General features: G+C 51.5%; 1 protein-coding gene across 1 annotated transcript in view; it reads right to left on the bottom strand.

Moving 5' to 3' along the window:
* SNTG2 (syntrophin gamma 2) overlaps positions 1–25,953 on the bottom strand; it is a 121,957-nt gene that overhangs the window by 74,078 nt on the left and 21,926 nt on the right. The window contains 4 exon segments of the mRNA XM_032497939.1: positions 1,809–1,866; positions 1,949–1,986; positions 1,989–2,004; positions 10,564–10,701. Of these exon segments, the coding sequence (XP_032353830.1) occupies positions 1,809–1,866; positions 1,949–1,986; positions 1,989–2,004; positions 10,564–10,701 (250 nt within the window).

The following is a 25,953-nucleotide window of genomic DNA, read 5'->3' as shown; positions in this document are numbered from 1 at the left end:
GCCTCCCAGAAGCTGGAGAGGAGGCTCTGCTTCGGGAGAGAGTGTGTTGGCACGTCTGGACTCCGGTTGGAAGACTGGACGCCCCCGTTACTCCTGAGGACACCCACCTGGCCGGCCACCCCAGACGCGGGCGCGCCTCCCAGCTCACGGGGGCGGCCTGGTCACCCTCTGCAGATAAAGCTGGTTCTCATCCTGAACTGGGCATAACATCCTTCTCTGATTTTCATCTTCTCCCTTCGTCCCAGTCTTTTCGGAAACTGATATTCACACCCACACATTAAAAACTTCACTTAGAAAAAGAACCGAGAATGTTCACGAAGACCACAGGAGCCAAAACGGACTGGAGCACCTTCCTTCAGTTAGTGGCCAGCCAGCCCGACAGGTGACGGCGGCGCACGAGGCTCCGAACACTCCGAGCTCGACGAGGAGCCGAGTCCTTCCCCCTCGCAGAAACTGCCTCAGACGGACTCGGCTCCACAGCGCTTCCACTTCACAGCTACAGCGCTGGCTAGTACAGCAGAAGGGCGTTCGCCCAAGGGAGTCATAATGTTTTGTCAAAGTGCTTTAAAAACCTCGAAGAATAATGGTCATTTGAGTCAGAGCCCTGTGCCCTATGGTTACAGTTAGAACTGTATTTTCTTACAAAGCTGAACGGCAGGGGAAGGACCAGGCTCCTTCCGAGGCTGCGGCTGGGGTGGGTCCCTGTGGAAGCCCCTCCGGCTCTGTCCCCTCGACCCCCAATAAGTGGCGATCCGTCTGCTGCAAACGGCAAAGGCAGGTGCTGCGACTTCGCTCAGAAAGGGAAAATACTGTATCACGCTGAGTCCTGAATTCCATCCTTTTGGTACAAGAGAGTCTTTACACACATGCAGATTTTGTTACAATGCCTCTTTCCCCCACGAATGAATTCAGAGCACTGTGGGGAGTTCACATCCCCTGGGAACCGTCTTTGCAGGAAAACGTGACCCCCAGGTCCGAGGTAGGCGTGATGCCCGAGGACACGCCGTGCAGACGCCCCAGATACCAGGTTCTGAGCAGAAGCACGAGCTGACTCTGAGTTCCCACTGAACCTGCACGTCTCGGGGGCTGGTGTCTCCATCCGGGAGGCCCACAGTCTCTGCCCCAGGACCGGTGGCAGGGTGCACCCCTTGCTGATTCAGGCCTCCCTCTGGACGCTGCACGGTTTCAGGCTCGGGGCGTGCTGCCCTCCGCCAGTTTTGGGAGGACCATCACCTGAGTCACAGGTCCCACTGACAGGGAGTAGCTGGCAGGACAGGGAGCCGAGGGTCCTGGTGGGAGTGGACCTCCCCACCCGCCACTAGCAAGGTGACGCTGTCAGAAAGCCTCCACTTCTACGGGAAACGAGCGGCCCCACACAGGGAGGACCCCAGTCCTCACTCTCCCGCCTACACACAGCAGCCTCGGGAAGGGGCAGCGGCTCCCAGGGCCAGCGGCCCATCTTGTCAGCAATGCCTGCCCCGCCGCACCCACCACACCCGAGGCGCCCGCCGTCACAGGCTTTTACCTCCAAGCCCTCGTGATCACCACGGACCCTCCATCCGCACTGACCTCCCTCAGTGGTTTGTCGTTCCTGAGAAACCCAGTGCTGGGACCACTGGCGTGCCCGTGTGTCCCGGGGCGGGGGCGAGGGGGAGGACAAGGGCCGGGTGGTCGGCTGAGACAGCAAACGCCTGCAAAACCGCGGCAGCGCAGACAACCAGGCGAAGCCAACAGCTCATTTCTCACCTAAAAGCACACACCACCTTCCAAACTGCCGCAACGCACGCCAGCCGCCGCGCCGCTGTTACCTGTGTGGTCTTTCAATATTTTCGATATGACGACAGGGACTCTGTGCTCAGAGCCTCCCTGGAAGACAGGCAGCGGGAGTGCAGGTCAGGTCAGCGCAGGGCCAGCGCGGGAAAGGAGCGTGGGGGCCACCCGCTCATACCTTTACGCTCAGGCCCAAGCCGCCCCCGGGCTGTCGCAAAGCGTAACTGTTCTGTGCTTTAAAAAATTGAGGAAGAAAAAGAACAGTTTATGTTAAAATGCACAGTCAGAAAGGGAGTACAAAATGCACATGCCGCTTCTGCGTGAAACGCAAGGAACTGTTCATAACGTATTTCCAGAGTCGCCCCAGTCACAACAGCATCTCCAGTCTCCAGTCCGCTGCCGTGACACGGACGCGGACACTGACAGAATCAGCCCTGTTCTGCGCGTGATTTAAAAGCCACACAGAACTCCGGCAGGCGGGCGCTCTTCCCCTCACCGTCTCTGGGAGTCGAAGCACCATGAGGGGAACACTGGCCGTTTCCCAGGGGCAGACGGTGAGGCCGCAGAGCACACCCTGACCTGTCCCTAACGTGTGTTCTCCCCACAAAACGGGCTCCCTCTGCACCACCCTCCTCTGTGCAGCTCAGTCACTCTTAGGCCAGGTTTCAGGTGATCAGCGTGAACTCTCGAGTGATCAGTCATTCCACGTCCGGATCCGGTTTAAAGGCGTCAGTGCTGAGGAGAAGCCAGATTTCCCCTTGCCCTTGGGGTGGGTGGGGGGGTGACTGGCTGGGCACCGTCCCGTCTCTTACACGTTCCATCATGTGACAGACTGTATTTTGGTCTAAACTGCCTGACTGTTAGCTGTGGGGCTGAGAGGGTGAGACCAGGGAGGCCTGGACCAGCTGAAGGGGCCGCAGCGAGCGTGCTCACCGGAGGGACCATCGGCACAACGGGAACGCCCAGCATCGCTGGGATGAGCGAGTGCAGAGGTAAGCGCTTTCAGATGCCAAAGAGTGCGTGTGTGCAAAGCCCTCAGAGAGAGACCCCGGTCGGGGAAGAGCGAGGGTGTCCCGAGGGGCCCCGCGGGGGACGCACCCACTGCCAGCGCGAATGGACCCGGAAGCTGTATGGCCACCCGTCATTTACTTACACGCTTTTATTTTTATCATTTTAACTTCTCATATTTATTTATTTATATTTATTATTTTATTATTTAAAATCCACTTGTAATTTTAGTCTTTGGAGTGAATATATTATAACCTTAAAGACACCAAAAATTAGAGCAAATAAACCTATTGTAGGGTGTACGTGGGACACATTCGACTATTCTGAGCTCTTCAGCACATGCAACGCTTTGAACTGATGAAATACTTTCACAGTCAAATGTGGGAAGAGCTGTACTTCAGGACTTCGGTTTCAGAGAAACCGTTTCGCCTTTTTCCTCGTCCTGGACTGGGTTCCCAGTGAGGGAGGTGGGGGCAGCAGTGACACTCGTGCGACAGGGACACTGTGGTGACTTCCGGGCCGTGTTCTAAGTGCGCGTCTGAAACGCCGGGAGCACCTTTACCCGCACAGCGTCCGACGCAGCAGAAGCAGGCGTGAGGCTCGGTCCCCGGCAGGTCCCCACGTGCGACACAGGAGCTGACTCTCCAGGTCAGCGAGCGTCTCCCGAGTGTGACCAGCAGCGTGGGGACACTCGCTCCCTCTGTTCTGCCCTCGGCCCTGAGGTCCCCCTGCGCTCAGGCTCGGCTGGGGCGGGACAAGCCCCACGTGCAACACAATCAGCCCTGAGCTTCCAGCAGAGACCTTCTGAGCGTCGGGAGGTGGGAAAGCTGGGTTGTCCAGAACATCAACTAGGAGGCTGCGAAGTTCCTCAAAACAGTCGATAATGCTTTTCACTTTTCCCACTGGGTTAAGCAACAGAACCCACTGAGAGCAGGAGAGTACGCATCAGGGGAAATGTGTTTGAGAAGGAGCAGGTGGGTCCTGCCTCCAAAGAGCTCCCCAAATAATGACCTTTCGACTCTGTCATTTTGTTCCCACGTGGACCTTAGGAAGACAATGCAAAGCTAACACCAAGAAATGGTCAATGGAGCCAAGTTCTAAGATTCCTAACAGGGGAGGGAAGGAAACTGTGTCATAACCCTCTTTAGCTCGGAGCGCCTGCCACCCAGGGTCCCGGCTCAGCCAGAGTCCTGGCCACTCAGATGCCTACTCCACGCCGTCTGCCGCAGTGCCCCTCCTGAGCACACGCGGCCCCGCCATGTGAGCCTCGCTCAGCAAAGCTGCACAGGTCCACATCAGACACTGCAACTGGGGCTTAATGCGAACTTCCCATCTGTTACAGCTGCAAGCTGAGGCTCAGATCAGAACATTGCAGTGTCCAGAGGTGGGCTTCAGCCGGTTACAAAGATAAAACTGGCCCTTGTGAGGGATGCCACCAGGCCTGCTGTCCCCCTCCCCAGGCCCGGGGCACCTTCACCCACACCCCCGGTCACTGGTGATTCCACGCTCCAGCCTCGCCCCACCCCAGCCCCCCGACATCACCGCCGGGACCACCTGCAGTCAAGAGCCAGCAGGCTTTCACGACACACATGACGGAAGAGCCTGAAAGAGGGATTGTTAATGTTAGCAATTTAGGAGAATTTTCTGAGGATTTTAGTTCTCACACACACACAAAACCTTCTCAATTTTTTTCAGAAAACAGATGTTAGTGGATTTTGATGTTGGGGAGGGTGTGGGAGGAGGGTGTCAGGCCCCAGGTCCCCGACGGGAGCAAACACCCTGGAAGGGTCTTGCAGGTCGGGGTCCGGGTCTCTCTTCCCTCTCTTCCTAAAGCTTCCACACCAATGACTCCAAAGAAAAAGACCCGGGACCCAGAGTCAATTTATGGTGTGAATGCATGTGTAGAAATCAGTTTTCAGAAACTGAGAACAAATGGGTTTTCAATTGAGGTCTTGGGAAAAATGGAAAAAATTCAGAAATAAATGTCTGCCAACAAATAGATACTAAGGGAAAAAGACAATGCCGAGGAAGTACGTCCAGTGAGTTCAGAAGGGCTGTTTTGTTACTAAGTTACTTGCAGTTTGGGTTGCAGGATAAAGTGTCTGGTGGGAAACCAGTAATTACTAGCACAGGAAATACAGCAACAAAGATTACAGACGAGAGTAAAATCGTTCTTTAAGTTAAATACTAAAATACAGGCGGTACCTACTTCTGATCTATAAACCCAAAGAACAGAAAGGAAAAGGGTGCTCCAGAAAGCACGTCGAACTAAGCGGAGAGAAGTCGAAACAGTGCGTTGATTTTATAACAAAAGAGCGATGACAGGATTGTGCTGCGTGTCACACGCAGAACTGATCAGAAACTGCCGTGTCCTTGGCCAGCGTCACGGCAACCACGTCGCCTGTCGTGGAGACCGTAATCCAAGCTTAACTCCTTCATCTGAACTAAAATTAAAATCTGTTGACATTCTTCACAGGACATGTTATGTAAATCATAAACCTAACTTTTTTTTTTTTTTTTTTGATTTTAACCAGTTCAGTGGACCATTGTGACGGCCCTGGGACCACCTGCAATGCCTCTCGTCGGCCCCGTGGCGGCCAGTTAGCGCTTCACAGAGGTTGCTCAGTCAGTGGTCTTACTGAGCACCTTTCTCTGCACTGGGTAACTCACCCCTCAGTCACTCGCTCGCACAGCTGCAAAGACACACGCGGGAAACCCAGGAAGCCAGGCCCGGACGTGAGGTGCACGCGGTCCCGGGCAGGGGGGCCCGTGTGCCTGGATCTAAGCATCCCCGACGGGACACGTTTACGGGGAAGGGAGGGCCGACAGCTGTGGGGTCGGGTGGATGCAGAGCTAAAATACGCGGGCCCGATTCTACCTTCTACCGTCAGGCCACAGATGTGTGATGTTAGCCAGACACACCTTCCCTGGGGAAGACCGGACTCTGACAGGACACAGACCCCCCCAGAGAGGAGGGGCCAGCAGACCCCGCCCCCTGTGGGGCCCGCACACCCCCTCACAAACCGGGCGCGCGTTTCAGGCAGGGAAGTGGGCGTCTCTCCCTCCAGGGGTCCCCTGGGGCCCGAGCCACAGACTGATGTCCTTCACCAGCGAGGAGCCCACTGCCCCCCGAGCCCCTCCGCTTCCCTGTCTCCACGGCCCCAGCAGCACCCGCGCCGCCCTGCAGGCCTCCGACCTGCTCTTCTCTATTTGCCGACCCTGGTGCTCCCCCGCTGCGGGCCCCTCAGCCCCTGGCGCTCCCCCCCACCCTCTGCGGGCCCCTCAGACCAGCCTCACTGTTTCACGGCTGAAGCTTTCTTTCTGACAGACGTGCTGTTTAGCTCGCACCCCGAGACTGCTCTCCTTCCCTGAACTTGTCCTCTCTGGTTGGTTCCACGCCTGCTGGGTCACCGTGCACGGCCCTCCCTCCCGGCCGCACTGGCGGGGCCTCTCTCGTGTCTTCAGACGTAGTGAACGTGTGCACCGTGTGGCGCCGGACGCCCAGGCAGGGGATCTCTGCGGGCCCACGTCACCACCCTCTCCTCCCTGCGTCCCTGCCCCGTCCTCTTCCCCGTGGCTTCCTCTCCACAGGCCCCCGGGAACCTGCACTGGGGAGTCACCTCAGACCCGAATGTGAAGTGTGCTCCTGCAGAAGGGACACGCCGCTTCTCCCTGCGCGGACCGGGGCCCCCAGACCTGGCAGCCCTACAGCCTCCTTTATCCGCGCGGGGCTTTCATGGCACAGGGACCGGTGAATCCCAGCCGCAGACCCAAAGCAGGGAGGGCGGGGGTGAGGGTCCCTCTTCCTTCTGGAGCCAGTGCCAGGCAGGGAGGACTCTTCCCTCCCATGGGGCGGGCTTTGTTTTCAGGTCCACACACCGCAGCTGTGACCCCGGGCTCTCCTCCTCCAGGCAGGGAGGGGGCCGGTCTGTCCTCCCTCTGGCTTCCCCCCGGCTGTCTCCTGGTGTCCACGCTGAACCCCTCGTCAGGTCACGCTGGGGGCACACCAGGTTCGGGGACTGGCCCTCCCAGAGTTCACAAGACTTCCGCGTCACTGAGCATCCTCAGCATCACTGACGTTTGTGTCTCTGGGAACATCCCGCACGTCTCTGGGCTTGTGCTGTCTTGGGAACCCAACACGCAGCACCCGCTGGGTCACAAACTAGCCGAGGAGCTGCTGAGACACTGCCCCGATTCTGTAATCATGCTCCATGAGCTCAGACAACAACTTCCTTCTCCATGAATCCCAACTTCCCAAACAGGAATGCGAGGGTGTGGAATCTCCCAGATTCATTCCAGCCGCAAATGTGCCGTGACTCTAAGTGCCAGATACAACACAGAGATCCTGGAACGTGTTCCTTCAGTGGAATGTGTTTAGATGTAACTTCCTCACCACATTCATTTAAACCACAAATGTAAATGTGGAGTTTAGAAAATTAAACTGTGTCAAATGTACAGCGACAGTTACAAAAATAAAGCAATCCAAACACAAACTGAAACAGAACGAGCGAGCTCTTTGACGCTGCAGAGCGCACACTCTCTTAGGAGGGAGTCAGCAAACCCAGAGATTGGGAGTCTTCAAAGTGCCATGTTGATGTCAGGAAAGAGGAACATAAATGAAGTGTGAACTCTTAGATTCCAAGTTCGGAGGCTGGATCAGCAGGGTTAAGAATACATTGGTTTTACTAAGGAGCAGATTTAGTTTTACATTAGCCCTCCCTCTTTTGGATTGAGAACACCCCCCACCCTTAACTGATACCACACTTACCTTCTTGCCAGTAGGTTCAAGGAAACAAAATGCAAGTCTACGCAACCGTGTCTTCTCAGGCAATCAGCACGTAAGCGCAGCCCAAGGTGTAGGGTTCCGTGTGAACTCTGTGTTAAGCTTCAAGAGAACCAGACTCCTCCAGGCTCACTTCTGAGTAAGTGCTGAGTCAAAGGTGTGTTGCCTTTGAAGTGAGCAGGGACCTCCCACTGAGAAGAGCCCGAAATGTGAGAATCAATCATCAGTAGCACCTCCCATTAAGAAAACTGATCTTGAAAATCAAAACACCAGCGTGAGCCGTCCACAGACTCAGTGACGGCATCTGAGCTCGCGGGGCCTGACAATCGAGGCGTTTGCTCTAAGACGCTGACCCGGTCTCGGGGCCCCCGTGACCAGCCGCCTTCTGCTGGACTTTCCCATCTACAATGCAGACTCCGCGACCCGGCTGAACTGACTCCGACGACAAGTTTTCACCTCCCGGGAGCCACACAGGAACTCGAGGTTGGTGAGCTGTAAATTCACACTCATTTCTTCCGCTGATCCACTGTGGAATCGTTGTATCTTCCTTTCCTGCTCTTCAGAAAAATTTTAAATGGAAAATAATTTTCCTCAACCAGGTTCTCTGGTGGAAGTTAACATGGAAACATCCAGCTAGGAACATACTGAGAGTCGAGGCTCTGGTGTCCCTCAGAGGGGTTCTGACTCTGTAAAAACAGCCCTGACTTTTGCTAAAAGGAGTCTTTCTTATCCTCCAAACACACGATAAATTCTCATGTCAAGGTTAGTTTTATTTTTATAATCAGCTGAAGAGCACAGGGTTTCAGCTGCAACTCAAACCAATGGGATTGAGCCCAACGTGATTCTGTAACTGAGGTTCAGAAGAGATTCTGATCTCAGTAACTGACTATGTTCATCTAGGCACGGAAATGTCCTCTGAACGCCCCTCCCAACTGTCCAGCCCAGATACGTGTGTTTACTCAAGCACATGTCCACTACTTTCCTAAAACAGAGGGCTTCCTAGGGAACCAGCAGAGAGCAGTAAGGAGGGGCGGAGACTGGGTACAAAGCCATGTGAACCCAGTGTCCCCACCCACACCCTTATTTTAGGGCAGGAAACACTAACATCACGCTTCAGGGCTTCAATAAATCACTTGAAAATGAAAACATACATTTATGGGTCTGAATATACACCCATTTTTCTTAAGAAGGAATCTATAATTTTCATCAGGAACTTAACCTTGGGCAGAAAATCTGACACTGAATAGAATTTAAAAGTGTAGGTTATTTTTCCTGGACGAAATAGCCTAGAAACATTGTGTGTTTTTACTATAACTTGTCTGAGATCTTCTAGAGATTACAAATTCACTATTAAGAAGGGTCATTTTTTTCAAGTGGTTAGAGTGGTCCCATGGCTCCCTCCCCAGCCCCACCCCATGGCGTCCAGAGCTGCTGCAGGGAAATGAGCAAAGGAATGGACACTGCCAGGGCCACACGAAGATGGGACAAGACCTCTCCACTTTCAGAAAGAAAGCAGACATGGGGGTGTTAGCAGGGTCTTTTCGGGGCTGGTGGAGAACAAGGGGGTCTGCAGGGTGCAGAGAGGCCCCAGGGCGGGGTACACAGGATCTGAGTCTGCAGCTCTCCAGAGGATGGCGGGAAGGACCGCCTCCTGGTCTGGCCCCACAGGTCCCGGACCCGTGGGGGGACCCTCCCCAGATGCAGCAGCCAGACCCAGACCTGGGGAGGCAGACCTATGGCACAGGAGGGAGGGTGGACCTGGGTCAGGGCAGATGGAGGAGGATTTCAGGTGGAGACGTGAGTTTTGAGAGTCACGAGAGCCTGTGTGGACATATGGCAGGCTCAGGCCTCCCCAGCAAGGTCATGGCATTGCATCTCATGAGGAAATGCCGAGTGCGGGACCGCCGCCCCGGAGGAGGCGCCCGTCCAGTTCACCTCCAGCACAAAGGCCACAGGACTCGGAAACCACCCAAAGCAGGTGTCCCCAGAGCCCGTGTCACTGCGAACTGGGGATGGAAGTGCTTCGGGGATACTTTCAAAGACACTCTGAGGGAGGGGAGGGCTCAGCGTGTGCTCAGCAGACACGAGGTCCCGGGTTCAATCCCCAGCGCCTCCATCAAAAATAAATAAATAAACCACATTACCTCTCCCCCCAAAACAAACAAAACAAAACACACAAAAGGAAAGTCCTCTCCTCTACACGGTTTCTTGCTCGTCAGGTTTTGTGGCCGATGGGGGGTGTAGTCAAAGGGGAGAGGAACAACTGAGCTGACAACGCGCAGAGACTCGTCAGCAGGATGCACGTCTATATCCACGGCCAGCAAAACCTCCTGGAAGGAAGTGGGAAACTGGACCACGGCTTCAGATACAGTATGTTGTGTGTTTAACACATCGTCGGCGGGAGGCCCAGGTAAACTCTGAGCTAAGACCCTTCACCCTAATCTTCATTCAGTATTCTAGTGCATCTAACACAAAAGCTGCTTGCTGTTAAGGACACTTCATCTGTAAGTCTGCAGCCAAGAAAGACCGAGCTTCACCTGAAGATCCTGATTTGTACCCACGGATGCAGGGACAAGGTCGATAACCTGACACTGAAAAAGCACCTGCCTGAGCATGTGCTGCAAGTCGTTCTGGACAGAAACCCTCGGGTTACTATTCTGTCAGGGAGTAGATGTGACTGTCACATCACTGCCCTCTAGCTTCCAATGAAACTATGCCCAACCTGACTGCAGTGTTTGGGGGTGTTTTTAATGTAAAGCTCCGCAAGGAAAATACATTCATAAAACGTCAGGGAGAGCGCAAGTGATAAAATGTTGACAATGACAGTCTGCTCTGCGACAACGAAGGCCAGTGGTGGGACCTCTAGGTTCGGCGGAGGACCGAGTCCGGCAGGTCCCGCAGGACCACCCGTGGGCGGCTCTGCCTGGGGAGACCCTCTGGGCTCATCGGGGTGGGACAGTCTGGGACAAACCCCTGGGGCCTGCAGACGCGGGAGCACTGACGTTCGCACTGTGGTTGCTGCCACTGACACAGAGGACGTCTTGCTTTTGAACTGTCAGTACCTCTTTCGTCAGCTTCAGCCGGACGTCGTAGGCGTGTCCAGACCCTGGGTCGCGCAGCAGTGCGGTCCTGGTTTTGGTCTGCGGAGACAGTGGGGACGGGGCAGTGAGGCCAGGGGAGCCTAGAGCTCGCCCGCACGGCCAGCACCGACGGCTGGGCCGTCCGCACTCGGCTGACGCGGGCCTGCCCAGCGTAATGCACAGCATTGGAATCTTTACTGTGTCTTCCCGAGTTGTCTTCAGAGAATTGGGTGTAAAACTTTTTTTTTGAACATTTTATTTCTTTATTAATTGAATATAGTCAATCTACAATGTTGTGTTAGTGTCTGGTGCACAGCACAGTGATTCAGTTACACATGTACACAGATATTCCTTTCCACATTCTTTTTCATCATAGGTCATTATAAGGTATTGAACAGAGTTCCTCGTGGCGTACGGCAGGACCTTGTTTTTTAAATCTATTTTATATACAGTAGTTAGGATCTGCTAATCCCAAATTCCCAGTTTATCCCTTTTCTCCCAGTAACTAAGTTTGTGAAACATGTTTTTACAGGATAATTAGTCCTCACGTTTTTAAAAGCTTGAACATTTTAATAGTACTTTATTTTAATCTATTTTTCTACTTCGCATTTTTCACTTTGACCAAAGCTATTTGAGTGAAAATGATAACTTTCAATAAAGATCCAAATAATAATCTGCATGGAGATCTGTTGTTTTGGAGCAGGAAGGTGACAACACTGACAATAAGCAGGACGATGTCAGGGTTACAGTCACTGAATGCACAGATGGGATGGTGACTCCATCAGACATGCCCCGGGATGAGGCATGGAGCGCCCGCCCGCCAGCCCGCCCTCCAGGGAGGCTGGGAACAAGGTGTTTTCTGTCCTCCCCACACACCAAGCAATTCCACCTGCGTTTGTTGGGAAGTACTGATTGGAGATTTAGTAATTACAGAAGATAATGTACCAGGTGTTCTTAGCAGGTGATGAGTCAGGAAGACACCTTTGGATCAATTAGCAGAAGTCGCCTCCTCCCGTGTGGACATCACAGAAATGTTCCCTGGCTGAGCAGCCCCTGGCCGCCCAGGTGGGCGTGGATCCCGGGCCTGCACCTGACGACCTCCCATCTGTCTTACGCTTGCACCAAGGCTCTGGCCAGCATGGTCTCAGGCACAGCCCTGCACCTGGGAGGAAGGACAGAGGGGAGAACGGGCACTTGGAGAGGTCACAGGGGTCTAGTCCTCAGGCCAGGACCAGAGGATGGCCCCAGGGCACACGGAGCCCCAGCCAGGTCCCAGGAGCGAGGGTGCAACCTAGTGTTGCCTCTGTCCCTCCACTGTCCTGGCAGGAGAGGCCCTTCCTGGGCTAACAGCTCCCTCATGTTCAAGGTCACAATCCGGAGCAGAAGGAAAATTGGGGTGGGGGGCAGTGCTCCCTGAGGGGTCCTGGAGGAGGCCCGGGTTCAGTGAGGGTAATGCTGAGTCCCAGTGCGTCACTTGGTCAGCCTGGAGTGCCGGGTCTGCAGAGCCCCGCCTGGTGCCTCCCCCAGGGACCTGGGTCTAATCCCCATAGGATGCGGTCTGAGCACCAGGAATTTGAGACACTCAGCATTAGCTTCTGTGCACCTGACAGCTGGAGAAGGAAGGCCCAGGCCAGGAGGGAGGGACCCCTGAATCACTGTGGAAGTGCAGGCCTCAGCCCACGGCCCACCTGCCGAACCAGCATGGCACTCCCCTGCACACCTGGTGACCCACGTGGCTGTTTTCAGGGAACACCACGAAATGCTTCCACCATTTAAATTGTGTTAATAACACAAAAAATGAGCACAGAAAACATCCCCAACAGCCTGTCTGAATTGGCTGAACACTCAAAGAGGCAGGACGGCACAGAGGTGCCGGGGCCCGGACACCAGGGCCGGCGATCTGCCCGCCTCCCTGGCTACCCCATGCAGAGCTTGTCTGGCTCAAGCATAAACTCGAGAAGGTGGAGCACCTGTGCACCCAGGGGGGCTCCCTTCTCCCCTGCCACCCACTGGAGTGGCTGAAACAGGGAGGGCCAGGGTCCCCTGCGCTGATGCCTGAATCCCCTCAGCCCTGCTTCTGTCACTGACGCAGACCAGCTCCAGACACAGGAGGCCTGGGCGGGGGCTTGTCACCTTTCCTGGGGTGTTTCCTGTGACTGTCATCACTAACTCCAGCCACAGACCTACCTCCACGCTGCACTGGTCCAGACCCTCTCTTGCTGTCCTCGACCCCGGCTGTCCCCTCCCCCTCCCAACACCCCCCCTACAGCTGAGAAACCCGCTGGGGTCTCACGGATGGGAGGGGAAGATGGGGGACACTTGGCTGTGAAAGTGCAGTCTCTCTGGCCCTAGTGTCAGCCAGCACGCTCGTGTCTGCTGGAGGTCCTGGCCCACGTCTCATATGCCAGACACAGTGACAGAGCTGACCGCCTGGCCTGCTCAGCGCCCACGCGCTGGACCGACAGGAATGCGAAGCAAACGTTTTCTGAACGAAGTAAAGATGTAAAGATGCGAGGGACGGAGAAGGAAAAAACAGCTCGTTTTGGCGGTATTTTTTTAACTTCTAAAATTGCAGGTTTTTAACCATATATTTCAGTGAACCCTTACTGAATTCAATTGAAATTAGTTACATGATTCAATTTTCCCCGCTTTGTTTTCCTAATTTAGTTTCTTCAACTGAAAATGTGCTTTCTGTGAAAATCCGTAAACTGCGTCAGTTCAAGCTCAGGTGATGGAAGAAGCAGCACACTGCCTGCTTGTCCGCCAGGAAGACGGACCCGCTGCGGCAGGGGTCAGTTGCGCTGCTCCGCCTGAGGATTTGCGGGCGGGGCCGCCCCGGAACCTGGCCAGCTCCCGGGGGAGCCCCGGCTGCGCCACCACCGCGCAGGGCCGAGCCTCCCGTTCCCAGAGGGAGCGGCGGCCCCGCAGCAACCTTCGCGCAGTCAGTGATGTGGGCGCGCGGCACCCGGCGCCTCCCCTCGCGCACCCGGCCAGAGCCAGAGCGCCTGCTGAACGCGGCCCGGAAGGACGAGGCGTCCCCGGGCACCGGGGGGTAGGGGGGGGCGCCCTCCAAGGACCCCCGGAGGAGGCTGCTGGCGCTGCGGACGGCAGAGGCACAGGCCCGGGCCGCCTCCGGGCGGGGCTTCCGCGGGGCCGCAGCGCCCCCTCGTCCCGCGGCGCGGCCGGCGGGGACCCGGGGGCCCCGCTGCCACCGGCAAGCTCGGGACCGGAGGGCTGAGCGTCACCGGCCTCCGCAGGACGCTTCCCAGGAGCAGCGGAGGGCGGGCACAGCCCGCACAGACAGGCAGGCGTCACCGAGGAGGACGCAGCCACTCGGCCGCCTCCCGCGCGCCACGCCGACAGCGCTCGCAGACAAGGACCGTCACCGACAGCCACACAGCGGCGTCCGCTTCCCGTCACAACGCAGGGCACGGCTTTTCAAAGCACTGTGAGACTGCGCGAAAATGCAGGATTCTGACCACGGGCATGTAATTCCTCAGACTCGAGAAGGACACGCGTCTCTGAATTTAAGCTCACCTTCCTGGAGGGTGAGCTCATGACCCGGGGATTGTAGGCCAGACAAAATGCCATCAAACCCCCGTTATGACAGCTTCCCTGGGGTGCTGGGGAGACAGGAAGGGACAACGGGGGTGCGGGATGATGTGGACGGGGAGGGGGAGGGTGGAGAAGGGGAGGAAGGGGAGGGAGGGGGAGGGGAGGGGAGGGAGGGGGGAGGGGAGTGGGAGAATTAGTCATTCTAATAACTCAGTAGAATTGACATTCCTGCTTAAAAATCTTCACCTTGGGAAGAAAACAGAATCCTTGATACGTTCCTAGGATCTTAACTAAGAGGAGACTTCAGAGTTTAAAATTAATGAATCTGTTTACCTACATTTTTCAAAAAGCACGAACACATCAGCACTGCACTGATCTGAGCAGCAGAAGCAGAAGCTCGAGGGCACTGGCAGCTGCAGGACGCTGGTTTTTAAAGTGCGCACGTGTGTGGACTGAAACCAAACCTACTGCTGGCCTGGAAGAAGCCCTCAAAACTCTCAAAGGGTCAGAATCGCTCAGACTGTGTCCTCCCACGTACTCTGCAGTGGAAGATGATATAAAATCTCCTCTCCTTCAAAGTTAAGCGATATACTTCCAAATGACCACTGGATCAGGGTGGAAAAGTCAAGTGGAAATAAGGATGTATTTTTAATGGATATGAGGTTAAAACTCTTTGAAACAGTCCTTCAAAGAAAATTTACATCTTTAATATATTTTTTATTTTTATAAAGCCAAGGCTGAAAGCCACCGCTAATCTCGGGGCAGCCCCAGGCCTGTGTCTGTAGATGAAGCCTTGCTGGAAGAGCTGCACCCACCCCATCTCCTGCTCGTCACCGCTGTCGTGTGAACACGACTACACCTGCTTTAAACCTGAACGCGTCACTAAATCCTTTCACAGAGCACAGCCCAGGGCTGCATAGCTGCATCAGGGAAGTCCACAAATCTCCGGAAGGATGACGCTATGACACAAACTCTTCCAGAAAAACAAATACGGAACACCACTTCACTCATTTATAAACTCAAACTAAGCTGGACGCCAAATCCAGCAAGGAGGCTGCAATAGAATTAATTTACTGGTCAATTCCCCCTTGTCAACATCAATGTGAAAATCCTAAAGAAAATATTACCAAATGGAACAATCCGGTTGGAAACCGAGGATGAGAAGGAAATAAGAGGCCTCCGGAGGGGGTGGAAATGAAAGGCAGGAGGGGGGTCTGCACAGGTCCCGGGGAGCAGGTTCCGGCTGGGAATCGGGCCTTGACTCAAACACCCCCCTTCCTCAAAGGCTGACACCCTCCGTCCAATGGTTCAGTCCCGAGCCCCGCCCACGATGGACAGGAGGGACCCTAGAGTCAGCAGTCAGTGCCTCTGACCAGCTGTCCAGGGAGGATGCGGGAGGTTTCAACGCCAACCCAGTCCTCCCCCAGGAAGACTGCTTCCCGGGGACACAGCCGCCCAGGGCTGCCGAGAAACAGGCTTATATTTTTCCATAGTCCAGGAAAATGCCATATAACGTATTTTAATCTTCCATTTTAAACTTTGTTTAGAGCCCAGCTTCAAGCAGTGACACTGACCTTGTAACTGCCGCTCAGATGTCTGATTCCGCCATCCCAGTGGATTTATAGCCATCAATGGAAACAAGCAAGGCCTGTCAATAATGACCTACTCAGGATGCACTTTTTGAGGAGAAAAAAGGTAGGGCTCCACGCTGTTGAAGGATTTCTATTTCTGCAAGAATAGACTGTTCTAACGAGCCACAAAGATCAAAAGAATCCTAACACAACTGCATAGCATTTGAATAACTTGGATTTGACACACAGAAAGTGTTTCAATGTTATTTAAAATAGGTATCTACTTCCTTAAACTGTATTTTAAAGTGAAATCTAATTGTGAGAGAAACAGTTGGGAAGAGAGACATGTACACACATTAAAAGTCATAAAAGGCATTAAAATAATCAAAACAAAGTAAATGAATCCTCGTTTATAATTAGCAGAATTCAGCTCAGTCACGCAGATGCCATGGCTGAAGCTGTCAAAACAATCCTGTGTATATTTTAAATGGGGATTAACTCTGCCTCCAAAAGTAGCAGTGAAGATGCACGTTACACGTAAGGGTGTCACTTCCAGCAGCCAGGCCGCATGAGCTCTGTGCATTTTGCAGGAACTTGTGGGCGTGCAAAGAGGAACCCACTGACAAGGTGAGCATTTCGAGTAAAGATTTCATTCTGCAAAAGGGAAGAAACATAAAAATACGGGCTCATCTGGGAAGAACAAACTGCAGGTAGAAATGAGGAATACTTAATGCATCTAAACATTTCAAGTGTGCCCGACATTTCAGGGTGGGTGTCGGGCACGTTTGACTCTGCAGATAAAGCAGGACATGCTTCTAACTTTTTTAAGAACACAGACTTTAGCTCCTGAGTCTAGCAGGTCCTCGGCGTCAACCTGAACATTCTGTGAACTTGTTAGGAAGCAAACCTGAGTTGCACGTGTCAAAGCAATCATGCAGTTAAGACATGTTACAACAAGTTGTCCAGAGACACCCTCTTGTAAACCAGCTAACGCCCACCTTTACCACACTGAATTTATTTACGTGGAAACTCACACTATCACAAAAGAAGGTGGCGCAGTGCCCAGTTTGGATGCTACTGGACCTGAGTGGGAGGATGAGGGGCGGAAGCCCAGGGCTTCACGAGGGGTACCGCGGCCTGACTCCTCGACGGGGCAGCTTCCCGAGGAGACGCTGTGAGACGCCGTCATTCCGTTTCACATGCAGAATTGGCTGTGCCGCCGCTGCTGTCTTTTGTCGTGATCAACTATTTGTTATTTTTTTTTCCAATCTGGTAACAGAAACTCACAGATTCACTCTGTGAGAATGTAGTTACAGAAGAAGCAATCTCGCCTAAAACTCCTTATGAGAATAAATAATGCACAAAAATGTTTACAGTCAGATGATGACAGCTCCTCTTTTAAAGATTTTGACCACTGGATTGATCTTGATTAATTTATATACACAGAGTCCATCCTGAGGGACCGGGTATTTCTCTAAAGATGACAGAATGGCTCCAAGGACAAAAAAAACCAAATTTTTTTAAAAATTAAAAAATTAAAAATAAAGTCTTATGATTCTATTAACAGATATAAAAAACTTACTATAAAATATTTCAGCTATCACCACTACCATTTAACACTGTTCTGAAAAGTCCTAGCTAAATTAAGGCAGGAAACAGAAATACGATGTTTAATGATTAGAAAAAAGAGGGAAAAAATGATCATTATTGGCTGACCTGTAATTGCTTATCCTGGAAGACACTGCATTTTCCCTCAGACAAGGGAAAGCCCTCCACGTGAGATACGCAGACAACAAATAAAGACACGTGGAAACACGGCAAAAAGGCTGAGAACAGACGGAGGGCAACATGTAAACGACATGTGGCCCCAGAAGGGGGGCCACAGCAGTCCAGACCCACCCGTGACAAACCAACGAGAAAAAATTATCTACTATCAGCAAGAAGACCTTAGAAACAGTGACAAGAGGAGAAATAAATCAGGAGATACAACAATCAATACACACAAATACTGTCCAGCAAATACTCCTCACAAGACCGACAGCTGAATTCTGCAGACAAACACAATTACAGCTGCAGCTGGAGACGCGGGTACGATCCGACTTAGCCCAGCTGCCATCGGAATAAGCAGAAGACAAGGAAACGTACAGAAGATTTAAACAACATGATTACAAATCCTGAAAGTAGCGGTATGAATTTTAAAAACACTCGTTTTAGAGCATCTGTGAAACACTGCCCCAAGTCAACCACGGAGAGCCATCGTCAGTCTAGCTACACCCTCTGATCACAGCATGACGGATTGCAAATCACTGACAAACAGTCGTCTTAAAAACCCAGCAAAGCATGACACTGAGCACAGCTTGGCTAAGAGAGAAAATAAGACAGGAAGTTACGAACTGGATAAAAATTAAAATTTTATTTCAAAATTGTATGAAGTTGCTGAGAATACCCAACAGATTGGTAAGAACAACAAAAAGCAAAAGGTTTGGGTGGTGATTTGAGGGAACTGGAAACACCCCTGCCTTACTGCTGGCATCCAGGCTGGAGGCTGACTGCGCCCAGCAGTCTGGAGTCACTTGGTGAGAATGTGCAGGTCTAAGCCACACAGACGGGTTCACAGCACTGTGCATTTTTCGGGAAAAAATACTGCCTCACATCCCAGCACATGACTATTAAATCAAAAGCCATGAGAGGATTATGGGAAATGAAATAAACTGGGAGGGCTGAGTGAGTTACTCACCATAAATATCCCAATACAAGAAGGTACGCCGGGGAGCAAAAATGTTTTATTGTGCCTTGTCAATTTGCAATTAATGTCATAGTTTTGTGTTTTCAAATGTTACAGAAATGATAACTTCACTCCCCACTTCCTGAGAATTCCAGTTAGCACATGACTGTACTAAACATCATGCCTGACTGAGGAAACTGAATCACTTCTTTGAGGTATTGGCATTCACCCTCGAAATTCATTACATACTAATACTTAGAACAAACTCCCAGGGGACCAGCTGTACTCCCTAAAGCTATGGAGCAATACAGTCGCCATCTGGTGTTCTCTGTCTTCAATATTAAATTATCTGATTGCTAGCAGAAACATGCAAGTTAAGAGCAAGTTTTCTCAGCAGTCTGCCAAGAGGCACGTATCATCAGCGTACCTGAAGGCTTTTAACTAGTCTTTGGATGGAAAGTACTTAATGAGTAAATAAGAGAGAAAAAAAGACTAGTGATTATGACAAATTGAAAAAGCATTACAAATCTCACTTGTGAAATTAATCCACACCTTCTTTCAGCCTGTGGAAACAAAAGTAAGTCAATGACTTTACTTTAAAAGCAGATTTACACCGCATACAACTCAGTGACAAAAAAATAAACAACCCAATCCAAAAATGGGCAGAAGACTTAAACTAACATTTCTCCAGTGAAGTCATACAAATGGCCAATAGGCATGTGAAAAAATGCTCAATATCATTAATTATCAGAGAAATGCAAATCAAAACTTACAATGAGGTATCACCTCACAACAGTCAGAATGGCCATCATTTAAAAGTCCACAAACAAATGCTGAAGAGGGTGTGGAGAAAAGGGAACCCCCCCAACACTGCTGGTGGGAATGCAGCTTGGTGCAGCCATTGTGGAAAACAGAATGGAGATTCTTCGAAAGATTAAAAATAGACTTACCATATGATCCAGAAATCCCACTCCTGGGCATATATCTGGAGAAAAGTATAATTCAAAAAGAAACCTGCACCCCAATGTTCACAGCAGCACTGTTTACAACAGCCAAGACACAGAAACAACCTAAATGTCCATCAACAGATGACTGGGTAAAGATGTGGTATATTTATACAATGGAATACTACTCAGCCATAAAAATGACAACATAATGCCATTTGCAACAACATGGATGGACCTGGAGATTGTCATTGTAAGTGAAGTAAGCCAGAAAGAACAACAAAGATCATGTGATATCACTTATATGTGGAATCTTAAAAAATGACACAAGTGAACTTATTTACAGAACAGAAACAAACTCACAGACATAGAAAACAAACTTACGGTTACCAGGTGGGGAAGGAGGGAGGGATAAATTAGGAGTCTGAGATTTTCAGATACCAACTACTACATATAAAATAGATAAACAACAAGGACCTACTATAGAGCACAGGGAACTAAATTCAATGTCTTGTAGTAACCTATAGTGAAAAAGAATACAAAAAGAAATATATGTATGAATAACTGAATCACTATGCTGTACACCAGAAATTAACACATTATAAACTGACTATACTTCAATAAAAATTTTTTAAAATAAAAAATAATTAAGATGGTATAAAAAAGCAGGTTTCCTAATTAGTCACTTATATGCTGAAAAATACGTTCAATCTACTGGTATCTCTAAAAGATACACAAAATTCATCAAGTTTATTATTAGGAAAAGTACACCAACTTTTTCCTCAGACTGAGGATAACATTTCCAAAATAATAACACTGTAACACGAGTTACTACTGTCCACCAGTTTTATTGGACTTATTTTAGTTATGTGTGCTGTCTTCAATTTCAATAAAAACACACACACCAAAATCAACAATGTGTGGAAGCAACCGAGGAGAGATGCTCAGTGCGTCACCACGACCGGCGCGGCGGAGCCCTGCTGATCGGAGGCAGAGACGCAAGCACAGGCGCTGGCCCGGCCCAAAGCCGAGGCTGGGAGGGGGCCACGTGGACAGAACACGGATGAGAAGCCCCCACCGAGGGCAGGCGAACCCATCAGCTTGCTGCCTTTGGCAAAAAAACAGGAGGAATGACGGTAGCAATGAAACCAGGAAAAAACAAATCAGAAATGTCAACAGGGGACGTAAAGCTGAGTGGCGTGGGGGCACGGGGTGGGGGGCAGATGGGTGCCCTGCAGGTCTTTCCCGAGCCCCAGAAGGAGCCCCTTTAGCTGTGATCCACGAAGGTGGACCCCTTGTCTCCCTCCTGTCACATGAAGCAGCTCCATCCGCCACGGGTGATGGGGCAGGTAAACCTCCTGCGCCCCCAGTCCCAAGGAAAGCCACGGCCCCGGGGGAAGCAGGAACCCCCAAACTGGGGCCAGGCTGGCTGCCCCTGGGGAGAGGGGCACCAGCACCGAGAGATCCCACCGCCACGGTTCGGGGACGCAGGGCCTCAGGCGGACCCAGTGAAGGAGGCCAGAGGGAAACCCCCTCCAGAAAGTTCCAGAAGGAACAGGAGGAGGCAGCAGACCACCAGAGGGCCAGCAGGTGAGGGGGCCTGAGCAGAGCGAGCAGGGGTCTGGCTGGGCTGGGACGGAGGACACAGGAGGCCTCAGCCTGCCAGGCCTCTCACCCGCTGCAGGCAAGGCCACCACGGGGCCGCTGGCAGGTCTCTGTGATGGCAGGTGACCTCAGGGTCAACGAAGCCCAGGGCCAAACACCCTCACCCCCACCAGAGCCTCCCGCTTCGCCCAGCGGTGGGTGAGAAAGGCTGTCCTTCCCCGACAGAAGCAAGGGGTTTAAACCAGCCATTGTCACCTCAGCAGCCACCAGTGGGCAGCCCCACAGATGCGGGCACAAGGGTGTAGACCAGGTCTTAAAGTGCTCGGATCTGCACGTCAGTAAAGGCCCCGGTGACAGTGGATGCGTCCCGAACAGAATTTCAGCAGAAATCCTGGAATTACAAAAACCAGTCTGCTGGAAATTTGAGGGCAAGTCTGTAACAGAGGTTAAGGAGCCCTTCTCTAGGGCTGTCCACACACCAACACGTCAGCCTGAGAAACGGGTGATCTGAGGGGGGTTCCCAGGGGGGAACAGAACAGAGCATCCCCAGACATGCAGTCACACTGCTGAGACCACGGGCACAAGGCCCAGGAAGCAACCGGAGAAATGAGAACCACCACCTGGAGGGGCCAAGACGAGGGTCATGGTGCACCCCCCCAAAGTGACAGGCCAGCCGCACCATCAAAGCACAGGATGGGGCCGGAGCGGCCGCCCCAGGGCACTGAGTGAAGGAGGCATTGTGTGAGCTGCACAAAAGCACGAGCCCCGCCGGGCACAGCTCACGCAGAAAGGACATGCCACCGGTGAAGACGGGGACCCACGCAGAAATGAAGGGCGCCGTGAGATGGTGATTCGACGTTCTCATCTCTAATCTCCCTCGTGAATAACGGCCTAAAGCAGCAGGAGCTGGCCTCGCCTTTCATCCAACCTGTCATTCTCTTCTTAATCCAGGTGCTAGAGCCATTAACACCGCGTGTGATGTCGTCACCCTGTGGCTCAGTGATTATCTTTAGTTCCATCTGTCTTCTTCCTTGTTTTCCTGCCTTTTAGATTCAGTACTTTTATTATTTACTTTTATTTCAGTTTTTGGCTTTTTAAGTTCATAACTCTTTCTTGAGGGTTTGCGGGTGGGGTACAACTGAAGCACCGGAGATCTGCGAGATAGGAGAACGTCAGGAACAGCCTTGTGCTGTTGAATTGGACAACGTGGGTGAAATAGAGAAACTTGTTAAAAGAGGAGAAGTACCAAAACTCACTCAGTAACAGGTGACCCAAATGGCCCTGTTGCAGGAGCTGTGTCTCTTCTGCAGAGAAAGTTCCAGGCCCCGGTGGCTTTACTGGTAAACTCTTTCAAATCCTCCCAGAACACAACAGAGGAGAAAACATGTTCCCACTTTTCTTATGATGCTGGAATTACTGATACCAAAACCAGACGAATACACCAGAAGAGAGAAAATTAGCTTTACCTCCCTCGTAAGCACAGCTGCGACTATCCATAACAAAGCACCGCCAAGCCAGCGCCAGCAGCTGCGGGAAGAGCACACCTGACATCCCCTGGGACTCACACCAGCACTGCCAGGCTCCACAAACATCTGAACATCAATGCAGCGCACCAGACGAACAGCTCAAGGGAAGTGAGACCGGTTTTCCACTAAATTCAACACATTGAAGACCAAACCCCTCAGCAAACCAGGAATGGAAGAGGAACCTCCCCAGACGGAGAAAGTCTGTGCAGTTGATGCGAGAATTCATGGTGAAAACAACCAGTGTTTATCCCCAAGTTCAAAGACAAAGCGTCGACTTCCCTTCACTTCGTCCCAACATTTTCCTGGAGCCTCCAGCATTGCCATATGGAAGGAAAAAGTACAAAAAAATCATCTCCTGGCAAAGAAAGAAGAACTAAGACTGTCTCTGTCACGGATAACATAATTGCCTACCTAGAAAATCCCCCAAAAGTCTAAAAGTAATGTCACAAAAACTAATCAGTGGATTTAAAAGGGCCACAGGATCGAAGGGAAATGTACAAAAATCAGCTATATTTCTAGATGCTAAAATAAGAAAAGTTTGCAAACTGAAATTTCAAAAAATACTACGATAGGATGAAGTATATGGAATAGACATAATATTGTAAAGCATTGCTGGCAGAATTTGAAAAATCTAAATAAGAATGATTTTATGTTCATACGCCATGCTCTTAGTTGGAAAACTAAGTATTTTTAAGACATGATTTTTCCCTAGACTGAAGTATACTTTCAAAAAAGTCTCAATTAAAATTCCAGCAGGCTTTTTTTGTAGAAATGGGACAAGTGATTCTACACTTACATGGAAGGGCAAAAGATCTAAAAAACCCAAAACAGTACTGAAAATGAAGGACAAATTTGAATAATTCACACCAAGCGATGTGCAGGCTTTCTGTAAAGCTACAGCACTGGGTGGATGCGGCACTGGCATCAGGAGACACGTGCAGACAAGGGAGGCGGAGCCTGGAAACACACCCGCAGACCCGCCTGGGAGACGGCCAAGAAGGCGGCAAAGAAATCCAACGAGGAGTGGGCAGGCTTTTCAAAAAACGCAGCTTGAACAACTGGAGAGCTAGATGCGAGAAAAGAACCCCCGTCCACACTTCACTGATTATACACAAAGTGCGCGCACTGGATCCCAAACTAAGTGCCGTCATCCAACCTGTAAAACTTCAAGGACAACACAGAAAATTTTATGACATTAGGTGAGGCAAATATTTCTTAGACAGGACACTAAAAAGAGAACCCAGAGAAGGAAGGGAGGAAGGAAGGAAGGAGAAAAGGAAAAAAAGAAAAGAAAGAAAGAAATTGATGCATTGGATTTCATCAAAGTTAAAGCATGTGCTCTGTGAAAGGCATAGTTAAGGAACTGAAAAGACTTGGTTGAGACTGGAATAAAATTCTGTAAAATCAAAGTCTGATAAAGGAGCTGCATCTAGAATGAACAGACAACTCCTACAACTCAGTATTAAACGGAAAAAAAACCAATAAAAGATGAGTAAAAGACAATCAAATAAAGGATTTTCAACCAGAATATGAAAAGAGATCTTCCAACTTAAACATAAAAGAAAACCCAGCACAAAAAGGGCTAACACCTGAACGTGCCTCATGAAGGAAGTTGCCCATGTGGAAAATGTACACTGAAAAGCTGTCTGAAGCCACCGTTCACCCGGGACCAGGATGAAGCCTGCAGCTGCAGCCGCACGTACACCTGGAGGACTGGGCGTACAGGTGCGGGGTACGGGTACCAGGGCCAGGACGCAGCAACAGGACCGGCATCCGTGCGTCGCTGGGGACCAAGGAGCACAGCCCTGTGGGAAATGGCCTGGGTTTCCCTGTGAAGTTACAGGTACACGGAATGTGAGACCAGCCATCAGGCTCCTACAAGTTTGCTCAAGACCAAGGGAAGTGTGCGAGTACAGAAACCATGTCCCCGAACACCCACAGCCGCTCTGTTATGTTATTATGTGTTCACAGCTGCTCCAACCTGGAGGCACGTCCGTCAGCTGGTGAGACAAGTTCCTTCGAGGGGACACGCTGGGAGATGAACAACGAACCCGACACATGCGAGCTCCCGGGCGAGGCCGATGAGACCTGAGGAAGCCTGACCAGGGCCGGAAAGCCACTCGCTGCGAGACCCACGCACAGGACCTCTGGCGGGACAGAACCCGGTCCCGGGGCTGGGAAGTGGCCGAGGGGACTAACTGCAAAGGAGAGGAGGATATGGGGAGTGTCTTGATCACCGTGGCGACTCCATGATTATACTTGTCAGAACTGATAAAACCACACAATTTCTTCTGCCTGCACAGGAGCCCTGACATCCAGCATCAGGAGGGCCTGCTCCACCTGGGGGTCCATGTCGGGAGGTGGCTGCATCCCCGACCGCTTCACCCCCAGTCCTCCCTCCCTCCCTCCTTCCACACATCTCCTCCTCTGACTCTGGCCCTCCCGTCCTCCCTCCTACAGGACCCTGAGATCCAGGATGGTCTCCCCAACTCAAGATCCTTCATCACAGCAGCAAACACTGCTGTGCTGTGTACAGTAATGTAGTCACCGGTTCCGGGGTTGGGACATGGGTGCGTCCACCAACACACACCTGAATCCGGCCTCGCCACCCTTCCTCAGGCCGTCTGCACAGGACCAGCAGCTTCAAAGCCCCTCTCCTCCAGGCTCCCGTAGGATGCCCAGGCCCTTCGTACTGAGTGTCCACCCGTGTTCTGCCCACAGCACTGTCCCCACTCAGACATGCCTTCCCGGCCAGGCAGGTTTACTCTCCCGGGAGACAGAGACCGTGTTTTCTACAGCTTGTGCACTTTCTGAAGCATCTGGTGCAGTTTTAAGTAAATAATCAACATTTCAAAGGGAACCCTCCTACACTGCTGGTGGGAACGCAGTTCAGTGCAGCCACTAGGGAGAAAAGTATAGCGAGTCCTCAAAAAGCTAAAAATAGACATATGCTATGATACAGAAGTCCCACTCCTGGGCATGTATCTGGAGGGAACTCTAATTCAAAAAGACACATGTGCCCCAATGTTCATAGCAGCACTATTTCCAATAGCCAAGACATGGAAACAGCCTAAATGTCCATCAGATGACTGGGTAAAGAAGTTGAGGTATTTATACAATGGAATACTACTCAGCCATAAAAATGATAAAATAATGCCATTTGCAGCAACATGGATGGGCCTGGAGATCATCATTCTAAGTGAAGTAAGCCAGAAAGAGAAAGAAAAATACCAAGTAATATCACTCACGTGTGGAATCTAAAAGAAGAAAAAAGAAGACACTAATGAACTTATCTATAAAACAGATACAGACTCCAGACATAGTAAACAAACTTACGGTTACCAGGGGAAGCAGGGTGGGAAGGGATAAATTTAGGAGTTCAAGAT

Source organism: Camelus ferus, chromosome 15, assembly GCF_009834535.1.
Source record: "Camelus ferus isolate YT-003-E chromosome 15, BCGSAC_Cfer_1.0, whole genome shotgun sequence".
NCBI classification, from domain to species: domain Eukaryota; kingdom Metazoa; phylum Chordata; class Mammalia; order Artiodactyla; family Camelidae; genus Camelus; species Camelus ferus.
This window is presented reverse-complemented; position numbering and strand designations above follow the sequence as displayed.